At 36.7% G+C, this 23,457-nt stretch overlaps 2 protein-coding genes across 11 annotated transcripts in view; one reads left to right on the top strand and one right to left on the bottom strand.

Annotated features, from left to right (window-relative positions):
• Nucleotides 1–1,689: 1,689 nt before the first annotated feature.
• On the top strand, nt 1,690–10,329 carry LOC138333942 (tRNA (guanine(26)-N(2))-dimethyltransferase-like). Of its 2 annotated transcripts, XM_069282634.1 has the most exons (6): nt 2,181–3,152; nt 5,643–6,989; nt 7,492–7,582; nt 8,392–8,631; nt 9,441–9,587; nt 9,910–10,329. In XM_069282634.1, exons 1-5 carry the CDS (start codon nt 3,097–3,099, stop codon nt 9,531–9,533), a joined length of 1,827 nt encoding a protein of 608 aa, XP_069138735.1. In that variant the 5' UTR covers nt 2,181–3,096; the 3' UTR covers nt 9,534–9,587; nt 9,910–10,329. The 2 variants fall into 2 exon arrangements, with proteins under 2 accessions (XP_069138736.1, XP_069138735.1); XM_069282635.1 differs by lacking the exon at nt 9,910–10,329 and having other exon boundaries at nt 1,690–3,152; nt 8,392–8,536; nt 9,441–9,583.
• A 505-nt stretch (nt 10,330–10,834) lies between these two features.
• Nucleotides 10,835–23,457, bottom strand: part of LOC138333940 (IQ domain-containing protein H-like) — a 55,598-nt gene continuing 42,975 nt past the window's right edge. For all 9 annotated transcript variants that reach the window (XM_069282628.1, XM_069282623.1, XM_069282627.1 and 6 more), the window contains 13 exons: nt 22,388–22,496; nt 21,242–21,469; nt 20,647–20,797; nt 20,067–20,242; nt 19,511–19,783; nt 18,906–19,094; nt 18,478–18,598; nt 17,262–17,536; nt 15,382–15,564; nt 14,796–14,921; nt 14,119–14,180; nt 13,776–13,884; nt 10,835–13,376 (listed from right to left, as the gene is read on the bottom strand). In XM_069282628.1, coding sequence (XP_069138729.1) covers nt 13,290–13,376; nt 13,776–13,884; nt 14,119–14,180; nt 14,796–14,921; nt 15,382–15,564; nt 17,262–17,536; nt 18,478–18,598; nt 18,906–19,094; nt 19,511–19,783; nt 20,067–20,242; nt 20,647–20,797; nt 21,242–21,469; nt 22,388–22,496 — 2,089 coding nt within the window. In that variant the 3' untranslated portion in view covers nt 10,835–13,289. The remainder of the gene's footprint in view (nt 13,377–13,775; nt 13,885–14,118; nt 14,181–14,795; nt 14,922–15,381; nt 15,565–17,261; nt 17,537–18,477; nt 18,599–18,905; nt 19,095–19,510; nt 19,784–20,066; nt 20,243–20,646; nt 20,798–21,241; nt 21,470–22,387; nt 22,497–23,457) is intronic.

Below are 23,457 nucleotides of genomic sequence, written 5' to 3'. Positions count from 1 at the left end.
ATCTCCGATACAACTGCATGTAGGTATGATAGGTGGTGTATAATTGCAGTCGCGATTGCCATGCATAGTAATTTAGCTTTCCTAAATGTGCATGAATTATACAAATGTTAAAAATTGACCCTTTTATGTGAAGATTTTCATCTAGAAAAATCAATTACACTGTTCTTATAAAGATGCATCAAAGTGCACATATTGCGTATATATTCTCTGTTCTCCCCTAAATTATGCATATTTTGGATGGTTACCACAGTAACTAAAGCTGCAAAATTAGAAGAATATCCTGTTATAATTGTTTCATGAATGTATTCAATATATTTCAAATGCAATATTAACTTAATTTTGTATCACTTGGTTGAAGATTGATGGATTTGTGATAAAAAGGCAATTTTTAGCTCACCTGCCCAAAGGGCAAGTGAGCTTATGCTATGGTGCAGCGTCCGTCGTCTGTCCGTCGTCCGGCCGTCCGGCCGTCCAGCTTCAACTTTTCCATTTAAACAACTTCTTCTCCAAAACTTGGAGACCTAGAGTCCTGAAATTTGAGTTATAGCATGCTGGGATGAAGGGCTACCAAGTTTGTTCAAATGAATGGCCTTGACCTTCATTCAAGGTCACGGGTCAAATAGGTGAAAATCTTTAACAGACTTCTTCTAAATAACCAAGAGGCCTAGAGACCTGAAATTGGGCCTGTGACATACTGGGATGAAGGGCTACCAAGTTTGTTCAAATGAATGACCTTGACCTTCATTCAAGGTCACAGGGGTCAAATAGGCTGAAATATCTTGTTAAGACTTCTGCTTCATAACCAAGAGGCCTAGAGACCCGATATTTGGCATGTAACATGCTGGGATGAAGGGCTACCAAGTTTGTTCCAATGAATGACCTTGACCTTCATTCAAGGTCACAGGGGTCAAAAAGGCTTAAATCTTTAAATGACTTCTTCTTAAAACCAAACAGCCTAGGGACCTGATATTGGGCCTGAGGCATGCTGGGATCAAGGGCTACCAAGTTTGTTCAAATGAATGACCTTGACCTTCATTCAAGGTCACAGGAGTCAAATAGGCTAAAATCTTTAAACGACTTCTTTTTAATAACCAAGAGGCCTAGGAACCTGATATTAGGCCTGTGACATACTGGGATAGAGTGCTACCAAGTTTGTTCAAATGAATGACCTTGACCTTCATTCAAGGTCACAGGGATCAAATAGGCTGAAATATCTTGTTAAGACTTCTGCTTCATAACCAAAAAGCCTAGAGACCCAATATTTGGCAAGTAACATGCTGGGATGAAGTGCTACAAAGTTTGTTAAAAAATGAATGACCTTGACTTTCATTCAAGGTCACAGGGGTCAAATAGGCTAAAATCTTTAAACAACTTCTTCTTAATAACCAAGAGGCCTAGGGACCCAATATTTGGCAAGTAACATGCTGGGATGAAGTGCTACAAAGTTTGTTAAAAAATGAATGACCTTGACTTTCATTCAAGGTCACAGGGGTCAAATAGGCTAAAATCTTTAAACAACTTCTTCTTAATAACCAAGAGGCCTAGGGACGTGATATTGGGCCTGTGGCATGCTGGGATCAAGGGCTACCAAGTTTGTTCAAATAAATGACCTTGACCTTTATTCAAGGTCACAGGGGTCAAATTTTTGAAAATCTTTAAACAACTTCTTCTTAATAACCAAACAGCCTAGGGACCTGATATTGGGCCTGAGGCATGCTGGAATCAAGGGCTACCAAGTTTGTTCAAATGAATGACATTGACCTTCATTCAAGGTCACAGGGATCAAATAGGCTGAAGGGGCCGCGGTGGCCGAGTGGTTAAGATGTACCGGCATATTACCACATGCCCTCCACCTCTGGGTCGCGAGTTCGAATCCCATGTGGGGCAGTTGCCAGGTACTGGCTGCTGGTCGGTGGTTTTTCTCCAGGTACTCCGGCTTTCCTCCATCAAAAAACCTGGCACGTCCTTAAATGATCCTGGCTGTTAATAGGACGTTAAACTAATCAAACCAAACCAAATAGGCTGAAATATCTTGTTAAGACTTCTGCTTCATAACCAAGAGGCCTAGAGACCCGATATTTGGCATGTAACATGCTGGGATGAAGGACTACCAAGCTAGTTCAAATGAATGACTTTGATTTTCATTCAAGGGCAGGGGTCAAAAAGGCTAAAAAATTTAAACGACTTCTTCTTCCAAACAGTCTAGGGACCTGATATTGGGCCTATGGCATGCTGGGATCAAGGCCTAGGGCTACCAAGTTTTTTCGAATGAATGACCTTACCTTCATTCAAGGTCAAAGGGGTCAGATAGGCTAAAATCTTTAAACAACTTCTTCTTAATAACCAAGAGGGCTAGAGACCTGATATTGGGCATGTGACATGATGGGATGAAGCGCTACAAATTTTGTTCAAATGAATGACCTTGACTTTCATTCAAGGTCACAGGGGTCAAATAGGCTAAAATCTTTAAAAGACTTCTTAAAAACCAAAAGGCATAGGGACCTGATATTAGGCCTGTGGCATGCTGGGATCAAGGGCTACCAAGTTTGTTCAAAAGAATGACCTTGACCTTCATTCAAGGTCACAGGGGTCAAATAGGCTAAAATCTTTAAACGACTTCTTTTTAATAACCAAGAGGCAAAGAGGCCTCTAATGTGCTTAGGGATGATATAAATTCTTATTTACTCTATTTGTTAAGTATGAACCATGTATAATTACCAGATTGCAGGTGAGCGATTCGGGCCCATTGGGCCCTTGTTTTCTTTTCTGATGATGATTTTTTGTATTATTTTGCTCTTTTTTATTCTATTTTATTAGCTCTAAGCCTCAAATAAGGATTTCCTTTGAAATTGTAATAAAATAAAAACGGCAACATTTCATCAGTCTAAAAAAAGAGTAAAGTCCGTTTAGACCGCGCACTTACAATAAAAGGAAGCAACCCAGAACCGGAAGTTTCTTTTATTTCTGAAGGTACGAAGAGTTGTCGTATCCGGTTTGTATCCTCGTGGGCTGTTTGCTTGTTGTTTACATGTTTCTTCTTCATACATTGACAGTCGATGGTGATATGGAATCTAAAATACTTATTGTTGGTAGTTGATGTCCCATAAGTTAAGATCATCACGGATCGATGCCCTTGTTCGCTGTTGTCACAGGTTTGTATGAGGCGTACAACACCGACTTCACATAAGTTTGTTTACATGTACAATGATACAATTTGCATCAGTGACAATCGGATAGAACTTTTATGTTCCATATGATAATTATTTAAAGGTTAAGTAGACCAAAATTGTACATACTAATTATTTTAAATCAATTGAATCGTCAAAAAAAAAAAGAAAAAAAAATATCGCATGTCATATTTAGCTCACCTGGCCCGTCCGTCCGTCCGTCGGTCAACATTTCCTTTAAATCGCCACTAGTCATAGAGTTCTGCATGGATTGTAACCAAATTCGACCACAAACATCCTCGAGGGAAGAGGAACAGATCTTGTATAAATATTGGCTCTAATCCCCAGGGGGCAAGTGGGGTGGGGCCCAATGTAGGAAAATAGAGGTAAATTCTATATACCAAATTTGGCCACAAACATCCTTGGGGGAAGGGGAACAGAACTTGTATAAATTTTGGCTCTGACCCCCTGAGGGCAGGAGGGGCGGGCCCAATAGGGGAATAAGAGGTAAATATTGTTCGAATTCCTTTAGAAAAGAAACAATGAACTTGTATTCAGAAAATTACATGGCATTACAAACCAGGTGAGCGATCAGGCCCGTTCTGGTAATAATATATATATGTAAAAGGAGCGGGTCGGTGTGGTTTGTAAATAGTGTTCAATACGGTCTCTGTCACTCATTGGCGGAGCATGCTTCTTTGCCTCAGTCAGTAGAAATAGATTTCCACGCCAGAGACTCTACAGGAATGTGTCTTTCCCTGTTCTTCTACATATACATGTATATGTAGCTGGTTTTGATTGTACATAATGATATGGTCGCCTTCTAGCTTTGAGTTAGGGGGAATTTCCCTTTAGAGCAGCTGACCAGTAAGTCTGGGGTTGCGTGTTTGTGCCCGGCTGGTGGCACACTATTATCGCCATTTGGCCCGTAGACCATTCCAAGCGAAAGGTATTCGAGATTCAGAGATTTATTCTGGACAAAACCTGGTTTGTCTGTGTTTGAAGACGAACACGAAAGGGGGGAGTAGTGTAGTAGGCTTGAATTGTACACAGTGATATATGGTCCCCCTCTCTCTTCGCGCTAGAGGGATCAAATTTCCCTTTATCTCAGTCCGTAGAGCGTCTGACCAGTAAGTCCTGGGTGGTGGCACACTACTCTCGTCCTGTTACACATGTAGCATAAATATAAAACAAATACACCCAATATACTGTATTCTTTTTATATATTGTATATAGGAGTAGAACGAATATACGTACTCGGCCTACTATACCTTTCGGATGGGTACGAATTGGTCCCTATGTGACGTAGTGGAGCACTGCCTCCGAAAATCACTCGGGCAGAGTTTTCTATACTTTTTTGTAGGTTTCCAATTATTTTTTGCGTATACATGCAATTACATATCATTTTTGCAAAAACAAACATAACCACCATTCTTAATATCTACCGTACCGCACACAAGATGTCAAATTCACAATTTGTAGACTTGCCGTATAAATACCCTTCAGAAAGACCTCCATATGTATTATGTAAAAAAATAATGCCTCGATGAGAATTTGATATTTTATGTGGTTCAGTTTTATTGCCTAGTAGGTTGGTGATATCAAACAAGTACGATAAAATGCAAACAAATGTTTTATAGTGGTTTGCATAATCATTACTTTGCTCCATTAGCAGTAATATATAGGTGCCAATTGTAGCTCTAAAGATGACACCATTTTCTGTCTAAAAGTCTTTTGAGCTACACTATTGCAGCTAATATAGGGGGTGTTTTTTAATACATTTATGCTATGTATTATTGATAGGACATCTTGAGCTCCTTCATACTGTAGTAAATAGCATTAAACCTAATTCAGTTTTACAAAATAAATGTTATGATAAAAAAAGCATACAGTTCAATGTTACAGATGAATCAACCATATCATTGGTCAATCTCTCCCAGAGTTCATTGCGGTCTCCACATTCACCTCTGTCAACAGCTCATGTACTGGCTATCTGCTGACCTTGGGTCACAGAATATTATGTAATGATGATTGTTTAATACATTGCACCCCCTTTATATATGATGTCAATGTAATTGTTTTTGAAACGGCAGAAGTCATATGCAAATTGTGACTATTTTAATGCTTACAAGTAAATCTAGTGTATCCGCAAAATAATCCATAATTGTTTGGTTTGATCAATTTATGATATGTCAGAACTGACAGTTGTTTACAGGAAATTGATACAAAAGGAAACTTACAATATGTATTTAAGAATTTAGTATGTATCTGAAATACAGTATACTGTATGTTTTTCAAGAATCTTGAAATTTCCATGAGCCGTTTACAGAGGTGATATGTGGGGACCGCAATGCACTCTGGGAGAGATTGGTCATTGATGTCACTGTAGGACTTAATTTACAAATAATTAATGTAGACAATACAGAATACAACACCTTGTACAGTGTAATACAATGTTATTTTTTCCATTTGCAGTGTCAATCTATGCCAGAAGTCAACAATGCTGTTTCAGTCAATTTCTAGACTGCGGCTTCAGTCATTTCCCAGAAGGACTATTAGAATTGTACAATTTCACATCAATTGTAATAGCTTCAATGGGAACAAGTTAGGAGATGTATCTGAATACAAAATAATCAATGAAGGGAAGGCAGAAATCCTCCAGCCAAGTTGTGTATTCTACAACCCTGTCCAAGAGTTTGGAAGGGATCTAACCGTGGCTGCTGTAGCAAACTTTGTCCAAATACGTCAACAGGAGATAAAGGACGGCAAATTCAAAAAAGGACAGTATTTGACTAAAACATTCCAAGGAAATAGTGATAGAAGGTCCACAAAAGAAACCTCACATGATGATGAGATTATTCAAGCAGGTAAGAAATATGAGAATGAAATATCCATTTTGGAAGGCCTTTCGGCATCAGGACTTCGATCTATCAGGTTTGGGTTGGAAGTTCCAGGAGTGAAAAGGATTGTGACAAACGATTTTGATAAAGCTGCTGTAGATATTATACAGAAAAATATTGAAAGGAATAAACTTGACCATCTTGTGACTTCCAGTCTCGGTGATGCCTCTATGGTAATGCACATGAGCAAAGGAACTGATGAGGCATTTGATGTGATTGACGTTGATCCATATGGAAGTCCAGCACAATTTCTCGATGCGGCAGTGCAGTCCATCAATGAAGGTGGTCTATTATGTGTGACATGTACAGATATGGCTGTATTGTGCGGAAACAATCCAGAAAGTTGTCGGGCAAGATATGGGACCATGTCGCACAAGTCATCATACTGTAAAGAAATGGCCCTCCGTATTCTCCTCCAATCTATCGAGACCACAGCTAACAAGTACACACGATATATTGTGCCAATGATATCAATTAGAGCAGATTTCTATATCAGAGTTTTTGTAAGAGTTTTCGAAAGTGCAGAAAAAGTAAAACTCTCATCTTTGAAATTTGGTAATGTTTATCATTGTATGGGTTGTGGATCTTTTACACTTCAGAAACTCGCCAGAAAAATTCCCAAAAGAAATGCCTTTCACATAGTCGCGGAATATGGACCTCCTGTCTCCGATAAATGTGAACATTGTAATCAAAGACATCAAGTGGTTGGTCCCGTATGGGCGGACAGACTTCACGATGTGGATTTTGTGAACAAGGTGATTAATTATGTTCAGGAGAACAAAGATGACTTTCAGACACACAGGAGAATAATGGGCATGCTTAGTCTGATCAGTGAAGAGCTCCAAGACAGTCCTATGTATTATTTGATTGAAGATTTGTGCAAGGCAGTCCACATTTCACAGATGAAGCAGCAAATGTTTATGTAAGGATAACCATGATATTTTTCAAACTTATCTCTCTTAGTAAAAGATTTCTAACATCAAAGGATTTTTCGTGCTATGTTTGGACCATAATTTTTAATTTTTGAAATGACTGGCTTGATGATTTTATGTTGTTTAAAAACTTCAAAGGCCTATGATAACTCGTTCACCCCTAAAATTTCATAATGGTCTGGTCCAGTCTTTGATTTAGAAGAGCCCAAATGTGTCTTCTGGGGTGAATGAGTTCAAATCTGCGGGTCTGTCTTATAGTTACTTTTACAGTTGTTCAAACTGGTTGTTCTGTAATGATCGGGTTACTGATACAGTAAAACATAGTAATATTACCCTTTCAGACTAGGGGAATTATTGGCTCATGAACCGCATTATAACTAACAGCAAACATGATAGATAGACTTAAGGGTTCTGACTGTCTGATCCAGTAGTTGTTGTGTTTTTAAGATTTTAAGAAAGACAAGGATTCTGCACTCATATTTTCTTTTGTAGGTCTGCTTTGTTAAATGCTGGCTTTGAAGTGTCCATGTCTCATGCAGAACAGAATTCTATCAAGACCAATGCTTCAAACAGGGACATCTGGGTAACTAAGATCCACTTTCTTCATCAGTGTGTTTTTGTGAAACTATTCACTGCAACTGATCCAACATCGTATGAAATTTATTACCAATGACCCATCACCATGCAGTGACCTACAACTCTAAATTGAATTCTTTTCAATTTCACTCTACTACTTCCATTTATAAGTCATGGATTAAAGGTGCTCCACTGCTGACAAACAGTATTTTTTTCCTCTATCAAAAACAGAAGCAGACGAATAAGTATATTTTTTTTTCGATTACAAAAGTTATTTACTTTACACCATTACCACCACTGAAAAGTTCAAGCTTCTCATTTTACTTAAAATGAAAATATGAAAAATAGCTAATTGCATCCCGAAAAATTCCTCAGCACTGTGTCCTGTGTGAAATTAAGTGATTGCATTGAAAGCAAAATAAATTAGCATCTATTATTTTGTGTTAATTAAACATATATATACAAGATTGAACATCAAATATTGTTCAAATGATGAAAATCCTTTTTTTTTAATTATGCTCTGTCGGCGGTGGAGCATCTTTAACATTATAAACAATTTTCTTAATATGACAATGTTAGTGCTAATTATGTTATTGTGCTTGTGTAAGCATTATTGAAGAGTTATTTCCCTTTTCTGATTGTCTCAATTTTGAACTACCTACTACTCCCAAGATTACTGATGGGATTATATGTAAATTGACAAATTATGTTATAGACATGTATGTTTTAATAACATCATTTGTCACTGATTTCATAAATAATATATATGTAGTCCTTAGCACCACAGTTGTATTATTTGTAATGAACATCTTATAGGATATTATACGATCATGGGAGAAACTACATCCTGCGAGGCAGTTGAGACTTGTGCCTGGATCAGTTGCAGCCAATATTCTGTCCCAGGACCCAGTTCTTGATGTGTCATTCGACCAGCATCCTGGAGCTAAACAGGAATCTAAAAGTAAGAAACTACTTCGTTACCAAATGAATCCAGAGAAATATTGGGGACCGATGTCAATGGCCAAAAGATCGAGTGTCAAATCTAGGGAATCAAAGGTAAGATTGGATAATTTGGTTATAGCAATTTCTGTGAGATGTAGGTCATAATTGAGGCACTAAAGTCTGTAGGTGGTATATACTATACATTCAGACTGATGAGAGAAGGGTCACAAGGTGAAGGATGTCTAGTTGTAGGACACTCGGCCATGTGATTTAACAGTTTGGTTTGGCAAAAAAAAAAATGTCTGTTTAGAGTTACCCAACCAACCCTAATTTTTTAACCCCTGACTCTAATTTTTTCCCCACTTTTCTTCGAAATGTTAAAAGTCTGGATTTTGATCTCAGACTCCTGTTCCGGCCATTATTTTAGAGTGAAAGACACTAAAAAAAATCTGACCTACCGACCCTATTTTTTGGGGGAATGTAACCCTAAACAGACATATATTTTTTTTTGGCCTTATAAGGAGGATGCATATGGTATTGTGTATTGGATCTGGAATAAGATTTAAGTCAAGTATTACTCAGGGATGTGAGTGATCCTATCAGTAAAGTGAGGGAATCTTTCAACTAATGAAAGGTAAACCAGCTCCCTCTTGTGTTTAAAAACACTATTACCTTGATACTGAACATCAAATTTTAATAAGATTGGTTCATAAAGGTCATTCATGATGTTTTAAATCACATTTGACATGACTTGTCTCTCATAAATATGGTTTAATAAAAGGATGAAAAAATCCAATGAAAAAGCAAGAAATGCATCCCTGATTACTGAATGTTTGAATAATAACAATAGTTACTAATAGTGTTATTGAATGTAACAAGCTTAAAATACATTTTATAAATCTTCAATTCCCTCATTGTTTCAGAAGCCGCTTGAACCTCATCCTGGCTCTGAACATCAATCTGAAGGACAGCATATAGCCCAACATCATTCAGAGAAGAATCTTGGATCCAAGTGAAAGGATAAAAGATCGAGGGTACATGTATCTAGAATGGATACCATAAGTTACCAGGTTAGTAACAAGACGGCTACTGTCATTTCCTTATCTAGTTCGTGTTCACATGATTTGTCAATGCCTGTGTTTCAGGTCAAAATTATTATGTCTTTGAGAATGATTGCATCACATTTCAAGGTCTATTTCTGAAGACATTTTTAAAGAGAGAAAACCAAGAGTACCAATGATCTGAATCATAATAACATTGAAGACTTCCTTGTTAAAGAAAATCATCTGCAGATTATGGTGGTAGTTCATGTGATGCTATAAAGGTATTAAGCCATGTATACCCTAGTTTTGGATTCATTTTATTGTAATCTTTGGAAATCCTTACTTTTAGGAATACTGATCCAGCTCCAGCTGTACACCTAAGAGGTTGCCTTGAAGACAATAACATGGCTAGTGTTCTGCTGCATCTACAAAGACTTATGTGACCAAGTCTAAGTTCAATTGGATATTGATAAGCCTGTCCATCCATATAGGAGTTGACAGCATGTGTCTCCTGATGTCGGGAAAGTATTGTTCTGTTGTACTTTCTTTGAGTTTGGTAGAAGCAAAAACACTGACTTGCAGTTTTGTGAAGTCCATGGAAACTTCTTTCCAGAGTTTGTGTTCATGACTATGATATGTTCATGATTATGAACTAAAGCCATCAAAATGTGCAGAGTTGAAGTGCTTGTAGGATGTTGGACACCTTAACCATTAGGCCTCTTTGTAGAGAGTAAACGAGAGGTGCAAAATAAAATGTAATCTAAAACTATTCTGGGTTTCAATTTGCTCTTTGCAGTGAAGAAATGGCAAAAACCATAGTTTACGTTACAGTAGTTATTGCGGCTTGGGACTCTCATTATCTGAATTTCTGATGTTGAAGTAACACTGAAAAGTTTAAAGGAGACCTGACCACGCTCATTGGCTAACTCCAAAGGTCACCAGAATGTGACCCTGATCACAGTCCAGACGTACAAATGTAGTACAAACAAATCTGGTGTAACCATGCTTGATACTATAAACCCAACTTTCTTTCGTGTGTGATATACTTTCACAAATTTTGCGATCCAAGTAATTTCGTAAAAGTTATATATCCAGAAATGAATACTGGGTATCTACAGCATTTCTAATAAAGATAGGAATTTCTGTTCAATTTTTAAATCTGCAAATGTTAATCTTCGCAAATTTGTTTTGAAATGGAAATCGTGAAATTTAGTAGCTGCGGGCGAAAGTTTGTTTTTAGTATCCTATAGGATGGTAAAAGAAAACTCAAAAAGTTTGAAACATTTCATAATGACAATTTCATTTTCAATAATAAAATGTAATGTGTACATTTAATTTAACAATATTTAACATGAACATATCTTTCACTATATATGATATTTACCATGAGGATTAAACATGTAACAAATCGCAACCAAATGCAATACTAGTTTGGTATATTGTAGTGTTGGTGCCTGTCTATCTAAACATTTAAGTTAAAAACATAAATATATAATGAAAATTTCTATAGAAAATTTAAATTAGTTTGTATAACACACAGTCACACTTTGGCCCACAGATATATATATAATATTTACAGTATTTTAATAAACCTTTGATACAATCGAAAATGAAAAGGAATGTGTAACATTTAAAAAGCAAAATATAACATCAATATTTATATAAAATTTAAATGAAAGAAAATTGAAATGGACGGAAAGTATTTTTTACATAGCATTACATTAGACATAAGCATACTTTGGATGGACAGGGCAAACTTGGCATACACAAAAGTAAAGAATTGCATAAAAAAGAGATTGAAATAACATCTGTGTTTGTTATGTCAAGGGTAGATAACTCCACAAAGGAGACTTCATATTTTATCTCTTTGATTTAATGTTTCTGCAATAGAGCCGACATCACTGTGACTCATGTTGTCGGACTTCTGCCTGCTGAATTATGAATAATATAAAACCGCTGTACAAAATAGCGGTAGTCAGAATTCCATTAAAATTTTGATGTGCCCACCTTGAACTTTTTGAGATTCATTCTTTTGAATTATTTTTGACACAGCATAAATGACTTTTAATTTATCAAGTAAGAAATCATAAACTTATTAGATGTTCAAAAATATTTCTGAGATCTCACTCTCCCAGAATTAACATTCGAACTAATCACAAGGAAACTAACTCTTCCTGTATATAGATTATTATATTCCGTCATTGCATATTACAGAGTTAGCTCCATTGCGGGTAGGTATCAATTGTCACATCATTATTTTGTGAGCGCAATTCACGTCATTTTCTCTGAAAAGTATGACGTTACGCTCGCAAAAACATGACGTCGCAATCAATACCTACCCGCATGTGCAGATAACTCTGTAATATGCAAATCCGGAATAGTGTCGCTCACATATTTTGACAACAAAATGCTTTATGGAATATATTTAACTCGGACACCGTTTACTAACATGTATGTGATGTATGCAGAAAACAGGTTTGTATAAATCTAGTACTTTACTAAGTGACATTTCAATTGATGAAATAGCGCATCAATGTTACCACAATGATAAAACAGTGTTACCACAATGATAAAACAGTGTTACTACAATGATAAAACAGTGCATGTAACAGAATTATGTTGAAATTAGCATACTAATTTTAACAGTGAACAGAAGAAATCAAGCTTCAATTCTTTTATACGAACTATATGTACATTGGTATATCATATACAGAACAGAACAGAAGACATTGATATAACATTTTCTCTTTATAATACTGATGGTAGTTTGTTTGAACACTTTAAGAAAAAAATCTGTCCTACTGCATTCAGATAAGTTGTATAACTACATGTACATAGTACTTTAGTATTTTACCTCAATTTTACACACTCTGCTCAATTTCATATATATTTTTTTTATCTTCTTTGAGACAATGTGACACAAAGAAAAGGACACATCTAAATTTTGTTTGTTTGAAGCCAATTTTTCCTCTTATCCCGACACTAAATTCAGACATTTGAATTTGAACTTTAGTTTCTAAAAAAAGATCAAGTCTGGCTTTTGTCTTGGTACATAAAAGGAGAGGAGAAAATGTTGTGGCCAGATCAGAGTTTGAACCTGAGACCTCCGAACACTAGCGGAATGCTGTACTGATTCAGCTATATCTGGTCACTGATGATCAACCTAATCCAGTCCCGTGACAAGTACGTGTATATGAATGTCCAAGTCTGGTGCCAGGGATTAAGGAGATTTGAGTCAATGTTTAAGCTAATGTTGATTTACAGTAGGCCTTACAGATCACAGTACTAGAGTTTATCACAGTGGTGTAAAACAATAAATAAGCCTAATTATTATTTCCACAAAAAATTGAAATAGAAACAAAACAAGAAAACATTATCACAGTCATTATACACTAAACTGGCCATGGTCACCAGTTAATGAGACTTATCAGTGTTTGGCCCCTACAATATAATGCTGAGCACAACAGCACCAGTGTGTTCAAGAAAAGGAAATAATAATATAATGATATTCAAAAATAAAAATATTAAAAGTTGCCTAATTCACATTTTAAAATCTATGAAAAACCTTGTTCTGACTGAAAAGACTGCACTAAACAACTCTTGTTTCTCAGTAGATGAGCATGCTATATGAATTTGGGTGAACAATAAAATTCACTGCGATATTCACAGTTGATCACTGAAAATCACACATGACTTTTGCTATAAGTTGTCTCCCTTAGTAGAAAGTTTTCATGACTGGTCGTTTGTTTCTTCGTCTGGTTCGTCGGCATTCTCAATTGTTGTACCCAGAATTCCCTCTACATCTTCTATTGCACTCTGAAACACATAAAATTTTAACATTGAAAACAGAGGCCCAACTGCTCAAATAATTAAAATGATTAAAACCTTTTTAATTGTCGGCTACCGGTATGTAGGTTTAGTTTGGTGATTAAATGTGTCTTGTTTTGGTCGATTAAGGATGTGACAGCTAGTTTCTGTGAAAGGAGAAAGCAGGAATTTTCCAATTTGGAAAAACCACAGACCCACAGTCATTACATTGCAAATGTCTGCTTGTTTTGCATTGTCTTCATTGAAATATTCAACCCTGATGTGGACAGCTAGAGTCAATTTAAGGAGTTGACCACTGCGATTAAAAATCTTGTCGCTGTACAGGAATGCAGTGAAGAAAGCCTATTTGATAAAATAAATGTGAACCATATGTGAGATGGTACTTACCTTGAAGTTGGTTTCACCCTGCATGTTCGGTGCAGAAATTTCCTGATGGATGACGGACATGTTCCTGGCAAATGTAGCCAGTGCTCCTTGTAGGTTGTCACCTATGGTTCTATTGATGCGAAAAAAAATATAAAAATTATATACTAAAATGTTTAATTTGTCTCTGTCTGTCCATGAAAAGCCAGTTACATGCTATGTTTTATCTTAACTTTTACTTCCCTATTTGACCATACTAGTACAGAGTAGACCATCTCATCAATGAATCCAGATCTAACTTATCAAGATATATCAGGTTATAAACAAAGAACAAATCCTCATTCATCTAGCTTTAATTAATACTTACATCATGCCCAGTCTCTCCCTGTTGAAGCTGTCAATTAATGTAAATACTGTTCCTTGCTTCTCCTGAAAATAAGATATTGCATCAATGAAAACAGATAAAATGTGCAGTCATACCTTCTTATAAATCACTAATTTCACAGATAACAGTATATGTACCATATAGGGTAGTGAGTTTTACATATTTCAATGATAAATTTATTAAAAGGGCAATAACTCTGTATATCTTTATATGATATATTTATAACTCATTCACCCCTGAAAATTCATAATAAACTATTCCAGCCTTTAAATTGGAAGGGTTCAATTATGTCTACAGAGGTGAATTAGTGAACAAATATGTAACCACTACCTACGCCTGAAAAGTGGGATATAAACAAAAATCATTGATACTATTTACTGTATTCAACCAAATATTAAAGCACCCAGGGCAGTCAAAAATGAAAAATGAAGGGTGCTTAATAGGACCAAATTTGGGCTAACATTTCACAAAATTATTGCACGGTTAAAAATTAAGTAGTGAAATTCAAACCTACAGGGTTTTGATTGTTTCAGTCTGAATTTTATTCAAGATAAGAGAAATTTCATACTCAAAAAGGGAAAGGGGCATTATAGGGATGAGGCACCTATTGGGTCGGATACAGTGATTATAATGATGTCATTACAAAAAAAATAACATACCTTTATATCGTAGCCAATGCCGTGAGCCCGACACATCTGGAAGAACACACTATAGTGGACGACGGCCAAGTTTGTATGTAACAGTCGAGTACTCATCACTCCAAACCGACTGGTATTTGGCTCTTGCTGTAAAATAAAGAAGAAATAATGAGATTTCCTTTTTTCACTGGAAATTTTATGGACATCAAAATGTCCACTGTGATACCATAAGTTGTGAAAATATTCAGATGTACAATCAGATTCTGATAACTTGAAAACCTCACTTAGTATCGGGGGTTAGCATTAATTTCCAACAGGAGTTATCTCCATTGCAGGAAGGTTTCGATTATGACATAATTATTTTGTGAGTGAAACTCATTTCTCTGGATAAACATGAAGTTACACTCTTAAACACTTGATGTCATAATTAATATTTACCTGTAAAGCCAGATAACTTTTGAATATGCAAAGATAGAATTAAATATGGTAGAAATCTTCTCGTGACCCTTGCATTGTCATTTAAAAACTTGATAAAGCCCTCTCCTACCAAAGATCAGTGGAATATCATTGACTTTATAACAAAACTGTATAATTGAGATAATATTACCTCCTCTTCCTGGCCAGCAAGTCTTCTTCGTCTCTGGCGTTTTTCTTGTTTGTTTGTCGGAACATTGAGGACATGCTTGACTGGATCGAGGACGCCGTTACTGACATAGGACATGAGCTGGAACATTGCTAGGCTATCACTGTAGTGTAGACTAAGATCCAACGCCCAGAGTCGCTGTTCCATCTAAAGAATACAGAAGTTAGATATTAAAATAAGGTATATAAAATTACTGTTTAAAAAGGAATGGAGGACACAGTATAGTGGAATGAAATCATCATATTCTACAGAATTTAACATAGGACTGTTAAGTTAAAATAGAGATATGGCAACAGGAATGAAAGATTTTGATTGATCAGCAAAGGCTTGCAATTTTACATCACAATCATCACAACAACATTAGTATATATGTGCCTGTATTAAAACAAATGTCATTGTTGATAATGTACACCATAATTACGCAGCAGGTATTAATGACGTTATGTAAATGTTTAGTGTATCTAAGCTTTCGTACATCCCCCTTGCGCAAGACAAATATGTTTTTTCCCCCTTAGCAACACATGATAACCCTATAATCTATGAGAGAATTCATATTGGGACTTTACATTTATAGCTTCAGTGACCTTTACCGTGAAAACTCAATGACCTATTTCTTTTAGCCTCCTAGGTTCTCACTGGGAAGAGCATGGTACTAACAGGGTAGAGCATGGTACTTACTGGGTAGAGCATGGTACTTACTGGGTAGAGCATGGTACTTACTGGGTAGAACATGGTACTTACTGGGTAGAGCATGGTTCTAACTGGGTAGAGCATGGTACTTACTGGGTAGAGCATGGTACTTACTGGGTAGAACATGGTACTTACTGGGTAGAACATGGTACTTACTGGGTAGAGCATGGTACTTACTGGGTAGAACATGGTACTTACTGGGTAGAACATGGTACTTACTGGGTAGAGCATGGTACTTACTGGGTAGAACATGGTACTTACTGGGTAGAGCATGGTACTTACTGGGTAGAACATGGTACTTACTGGGTAGAACATGGTACTTACTGGGTAGAGCATGGTACTTACTGGGTAGAACATGGTACTTACTGGGTAGAGCATGGTACTTACTGGGTAGAGCATGGTACTTACTGGGTAGAGCATGGTACTTAATGGGTAGAACATGGTACTTACTGGGTAGAGCATGGTACTTACTGGGTAGAGCATGGTACTTACTGGGTAGAACATGGTACTTACTGGGTAGAACATGGTACTTACTGGGTAGAGCATGGTACTTACTGGGTAGAACATGGTACTTACTGGGTAGAGCATGGTACTTACTGGGTAGAACATGGTACTTACTGGGTAGAACATGGTACTTACTGGGTAGAGCATGGTACTTACTGGGTAGAGCATGGTACTTACTGGGTAGAACATGGTACTTACTGGGTAGAGCATGGTACTTACTGGGTAGAACATGGTACTTACTGGGTAGAACATGGTACTTACTGGGTAGAGCATGGTACTTACTGGGTAGAACATGGTACTTACTGGGTAGAGCATGGTACTTACTGGGTAGAACATGGTACTTACTGGGTAGAGCATGGTACTTACTGGGTAGAGCATGGTACTTACTGGGTAGAACATGGTACTTACTGGGTAGAGCATGGTACTTACTGGGTAGAACATGGTACTTACTGGGTAGAACATGGTACTTACTGGGTAGAACATGGTACTTACTGGGTAGAACATGGTACTTAATGGGTAGAACATGGTACTTACTGGGTAGAACATGGTACTTACTGGGTAGAACATGGTACTTACTGGGTAGAACATGGTACTTACTGGGTAGAACATGGTACTTACTGGGTAGAACATGGTACTTATTGAATACTTACTGTTTTAGGATCTATAAACGTCACAAAGTCAACGGAGAAGTATCCCAGGATTCCTCTTGTTTTGCAGGCCTCTGCGATTTTTCTACAGGCGACATTGAGGACGTCGGGTTCGACGGAGGACTGGGGTACCGACACTCCCCAACAACTGAACGGTGTTTCTGCGTGAATCTGGTCACCACAGGACACGATGTTGTATTTACCGTTTGGCTCGATCATCATATCAACAGTTAATGTGGTGATGCTCTCAGAGGGTGGACACGCCTCTATCACTCCACCTAAATCGAAGAAAAAACACAAAAATTAATTTTGTTTACTTCAAATTCAAAGTCAAAAACTAAATTTAAATCCAAGTGTAGCGACTGTCTCATTAAATTGTCTTTTTTCCATTAATAATGCATGAATTATCTCCCCTACATTAATATTTTATACTAAACACTTAAAGCCACACTATACGTAACTATCAACAAAAAGTCAAGTTAGATGCTACCCGAATATTGTTAGTATTTGTAGATGTAGTTGAAATCAAGTTATATCAAAGACTGTTTATAATGATTTCTTAATAACTTTGGTACAGCAGTTGTTGAAAGTTGATACATGTAAACATGCCTTCATTTTAAACTGGTCGCCATAGAAGTTACAATTATTGAAGTTGGACAGTTCATGACCCGTTCTCGGAAGAGTTCGGACAGATGTTACGTAGTTACTGTAGTCACATGACATCTCGGCAACGACGTTACAATGTCGGCTTACTTCGGCTTGTTTGACTAAGTGGGACCCATCTAGCGATGTTCAATACTTATTTGATTTTTATCAAATTTTTCCGAATCATTATCACTCATCTTGACTTCGATTTAGTCCTATCTCTGCATGATTTATAACAGGATTTGTTTTTCACCATTCTTCTAAATCTTGAACAAAATAAGACAGATACGGATGGTGGGGCTTTAATTTGAATTTTATTCACAGATTCTTTACAATGTGCAAAATATTTGCTGCGTTTTGTATAATTTACCAACGGTACCTAGAATAGCATAAAAATGTAAACTATTATTCCGACAGACAAACCACTGACCAATGGTCAGTAAAGCGTTGCTAGGCTTCCAATTCCCTGGGGACCAAGTTGGTGTGGGCCAAAGTTAAAATGTCAAATAGCCACCTTAAATTTGGTTTCAAAATAATGAATCAAAGTACAGAAAATTCAAAATTGTCACCATACCTTGACTAAGGAAAGCCTCTAAGAAAGTGTCCCAGCTTGCATAAATATTTGTATGGACCGGCTTGGCATTAGCGTGTAATACATCAGCAATTTCTGCATGGATTTTGATATATGCTGCTTCCTATTAAAAAATGTAAAACATTTCTGTTATGAGGGTAGAAAAAGTGACATTTTATTTACAGAAGTCATAAATCTTGAAGACATGATAATTAAAGGCAAGTTTTTTATTAAGATTAGTTTAAGTACTTTATTCTATTAATATGTAAATTATTGAATAATATAACTTTCAAAAAATAGAAAAGTCTGTGAGATATAAATACCATCCGTATGAAATTTGGATTGAATGGGATGTGAATGAAATCAAATTCATGGTTGGAGGCATATAAATTGCATCAAAATCTGATTATTTCCATAAGACCACAATTTACCTGTGCCCATTTTTTGCTCCACTTTTCGCCATACCGCCTAGACTCCTTCAGTGCCCATGAGTAACACTGGAGATGTTCCGTCACATCACAAAAAGCAATGCCTCGTCCATCAAACTCGTCATCAAGCTTAAACAGCCAGCGCTTCACCATAAGGTTTTCTGTAACTAGTTGGGCCAGACATTCATGTAGCTGAAAGAAAAGAATGAAAAGCACATCAAAGGACTGTAAGTACTTAAGGGAACATTCTTACATTGATTGTATAGATCATTCAAATATTGAATATATCAAAAAATCTTTTAGATGTTCATTTCAATCAAGAATTCATGTGCAAAATTTTGCATGTATAAATCATCTGACGCATGGGTCTAAATCAATAAAGAATAGAACGTGATACCAACACACACGGTAAAAACAGCTATAAAAGGTTTAAGAGATCTCTCAAAGTGCCATACAGCTGCTTTATTTTGCAGGTTAAAAATTTTCCTGATTTGAACTAAAAACGAGAAAATTAAATTTAAGAGTTTTTAAATCTTTGTGAATCTGACTGTTTGGGTATATATGATTCAATCAATACTCAATATTACGCGAATCAACTTTTCGCCTACCTGGCCTAGACTGTACACATCATATTCACTTGGAGGTAGATCCACGTTAGCACTGGCAAAGATCCTCTTGCAGCCCGACTTCGTGGAGTACAGGTGTGCGACCTCTGGTTCTGGAGACAAGATCGGTACGTCTAGCTCGTCAGCCACGGCCAGATCATCATTGTGGGGTACACCCGACACCATGTACGCCTCTCGTCCCTTGATTAAGTGTTTTATACGTTTGATGGTGCGTGGACTGTATTTCAGGAGAGTGGATAAACACATTCTGTGGGTCTGCAAATTAATACAAGGAGAATTAGGGATACATTTCATAATAATAACTTGTTTTTATCTATAGGATGTCAAATCCTATCACGTATTTACTAAGATTTGTTGAAATGGTAATCAAATAAATAAGATCCATCTATAAGTAAATTGCATTATTCAATCAGTTCAAAAGTTTTCTTTGCTTTCTCGTTCCTGCTCAACATAGCATTGCTGCTGTTGATGAGATTGAGAAATGATAAATTCAAACTGGTGGAATTTATTTAAAGATTTAAAAGAAAGGCTTATTTACTGGGAAGCTCTTGATGGCATCAGGTGTGATGATACGGTATCGCTCCGACATCACACATTGATCCTCTACGTTTCCTGAGTCGATGGCTGCCTTCAGGCCCAGCAGCTTGCTGTAGTACTGTAGGGTTTCCTCACTGAGAGGGACGGGGGAGATGAATATAACATCCACATTGGGGTCTGTAGAAAATAAACATTTATGATGATATCAGTAATAAGTAATGATGATATCAACAAAACAAGATTACAGTAAAATTTACTGATCTGTACAATTCTTACTCAATTTATCAATTGGTTGCAGAAAATTTTACAATTTAGACTGTAATTTCAAGTTTGCTTTCATAATAGTTGACTATGGCAGAACGAATGAATTAAGTCATTGCTGAAATTAAGAAGCATTAACTAGAAAAGCTACACAAAACTGTCCAATTTACGTTAGGTATTTTCAAATATCTTGAGCAAATAAGTATTAACAATAACATATCTCTGGATGGTAACAGTTTCTATTATATGATATACTCCGTGTTTTATTAGAAATCATAAAAAAGGCAAAAGTATATTACAAGATATACAGGATTACATACCCCGTATATCACAGATCCGAGCCATTTGTGTGTTCTGTCGGATCCCGAACTCGTGGATGGTATCCCGGATGTTCTGAGACAGACCCAGGGAGGACACATGAATAATCACTCGCTTAGACTGTTTGATTCTGTCCCAGGACATCGCAAATTTCTGGAAAAGTCAAGAAAAATATTTTCATTTTTCTTGTCACTCCATTTAAAGGTAAAAAACAAAATACAGTCATAGTAAGATATGGCATGTAGTTTTTTCTAAGAGACAAGTTACCAGTAGATGTATAGGAAGATTGTCTTCATAGAGACATATTTCATGGTCATATACAACATGTGTTTGATCACCACATGTGGTAACATGGTCAGGTTTGACTTATTTAGGAGACATATTTAGGCTCTTCTAAATTAAAGACTAGACCAGTCTATTATCAAAATTCAGGTTGAATGTCTTAACTCTATTATTTTTATTCTCCTTTTTCAAAACTTATTTCGTCTGTGTCTCAATATCTTCAATAAATGATTTTAATGATCTTACAGATGAACTCTGACATTTGATAACCTTTATGATTAATGACCTCTGACTTCTTTATGTATAATGTCTGACCTTTGCCCTTCGTCTGAATGCCTCCAGCTGATCTTCTCGACTCTGCTTGAGTTTCTGTTTGACCTGTGACATCTTAATGTTCATAATCCAGGAAATGGCAATGACACCTGCGGCCCACTTCTTCTTACGATATTCCAGGTATTCGGAGCGATCTCGGTACATCCTCCAAGATGATTGGATACGAGTTGCAGCCACATTTTTACCATTTGGACCCTTGTATCGCCTCCCCTAAAAAATATATTAGTACAGTTAATACTTGAATGAATAATGATAACTTATTGCTCCAAATTATCTCCCCTGAATATCCTTTCATGAGCTTTAATGTTATTTGTGCTTTCTTCAATGTAAAAATAAAAACATTACTGACATTAATGTTGAATACATGCAAATACAATACAAATATTGAATTTCTTATTCCCTAAAATCATTATTAAGATGCCTTTTGTTCAACATTTAAGAAAGTGATTGCCCTCCATGTAAATTGTATTCTGTCCTCATATACTCCGTCTTAGCATATTACAGAGTTAGCTCCTTTGTGGGTAGGTATCAATTGTTACGTCATTATTTTGTGAGCACAATTCAAGTCGTTTTCTCCGAAACATATGACTTTACGCTCCCAAACACATGACGTCACAATCATTACCTACCCACAAGGGCAGACAACTCTGTAATATGCAAACTCGGAATATTGCAGAGCTATTTGCTCTTGTAATTGCTACTGTAAATCAACCTTCTTTCCCGGCAATTAAATTTCGCGATTTCCATCTCTAAACAAGTTGGTGAAGATTAATATTCACGGATTTAACATTTGAATGATAATCCTATCAATATAGATGATTTAGATATTAATTCGCAGACATGAACTTTCACGAATTCACCTGGATCACAAAAAAAGGCAAAAAAAGCAAAAATAATTTCGCAGACATGAACTTTCACGAATTCACCTGGATCACAAAAAAAGGCAAAAAAAGCAAAAGTAATTTGCACGTGAATGAAAGTTAGTTTACAGTATATTATTAGTTTCAGTTCAAAAATTGTTTTCTCTCTAAAACTATGATACTACTATCAAAAGCACTGGACATCAGAAAATAGGCTTGCTGAAGTTGAATGAGTCACTAGGATGTTTTCTTGGAGATCAAAACTTACTGGCCGATTCATAAGGACCTCCACGTCCTCTCTGTTGACGATGACGGTCAGTAAATCGTCCACACTTGGAGCTCTCTCCAACTCAAACTCAAGCGATAGGTCAGCAAGCCTGTCAATCAAAAGTTTAAGTTGGTTAGAGAAATATCAATAGTAAGGTAGGAAACTTCTAAGTTTGGAGGCGACACTATAAAGTTATAGCAGTAAAGAAACTCCACTAAATGATTAATGGGTATTTTGTACAGCATAACTAACCGGCCCTTGTCTAATCCAGATCCCTGTGTATTCAATTTACTTGTATGGCACTATTCAAAGTAATTAAAACCCATATAATCTGGAAACCTGGCTTTACTGGCCAAATACACTGGTCCATGTATCTGGTTTACTGGCCAAATACACTGGACCATGTATCTACTGGCCAAATACACTGGTCCATGTATCTACTGGTGAAATACAAATACACTGGTCCATGTATCTGGTTTACTCGACAAATACACTGGTCCATGTACCTACTGGCCATATACACTGGTCCATGTATCTGGTTTACTGGCCAAATACACTGGTCCATGTATCTACTGGCCAAATACACTGGTCCATGTATCTACTGGCCAAATACACTGGTCCATGTATCTACTGGCCAAATACACTGGTCCATGTATCTACTGGCCAAATACACTGTATCTGGTTTACTGGCCAAATACACTGGTCCATGTATCTACTGGCCAAATACACTGGTCCATGTATCTACTGGCCAAATACACTGGTCCATGTATCTGGTTTACTGGCCAAATACACTGGTCCATGTATCTACTGGCCAAATACACTGGTCCATGTATCTGGTTTACTGGCCAAATTAATTAAAACCCATATAATCTGGAAACCTGGCTTTACTGGCCAAATACACTGGTCCATGTATCTGGTTTACTGGCCAAATACACTGGTCCATGTATCTACTGGCCAAATACACTGGTCCATGTATCTACTGGCCAAATACACTGGTCCATGTATCTACTGGCCAAATACACTGGTCCATGTATCTACTGGCCAAATACACTGGTCCATGTATCTACTGG

The sequence above is a fragment of the Argopecten irradians genome, chromosome 10, assembly GCF_041381155.1.
Source record: "Argopecten irradians isolate NY chromosome 10, Ai_NY, whole genome shotgun sequence".
Taxonomy (NCBI): Eukaryota; Metazoa; Mollusca; class Bivalvia; order Pectinida; family Pectinidae; genus Argopecten; species Argopecten irradians.
The sequence above is the reverse complement of the archived record's forward strand: the minus strand, read 5'-3'. Positions and strand labels throughout refer to the sequence as shown.

Coding starts and splice junctions, on each gene's coding strand:
- LOC138333942 (XM_069282634.1), top strand. CDS start 3,097: ATGTCCCATAAGTTAAGATCATCACGGATCGATGCCCTTGTTCGCTGT. Junction 3,153..5,642: donor CTTGTTCGCTGTTGTCACAG/GTTTGTATGAGG, acceptor TTCCATTTGCAG/TGTCAATCTATGCCAGAAGT. Junction 6,990..7,491: donor ATGAAGCAGCAAATGTTTAT/GTAAGGATAACC, acceptor TTTCTTTTGTAG/GTCTGCTTTGTTAAATGCTG.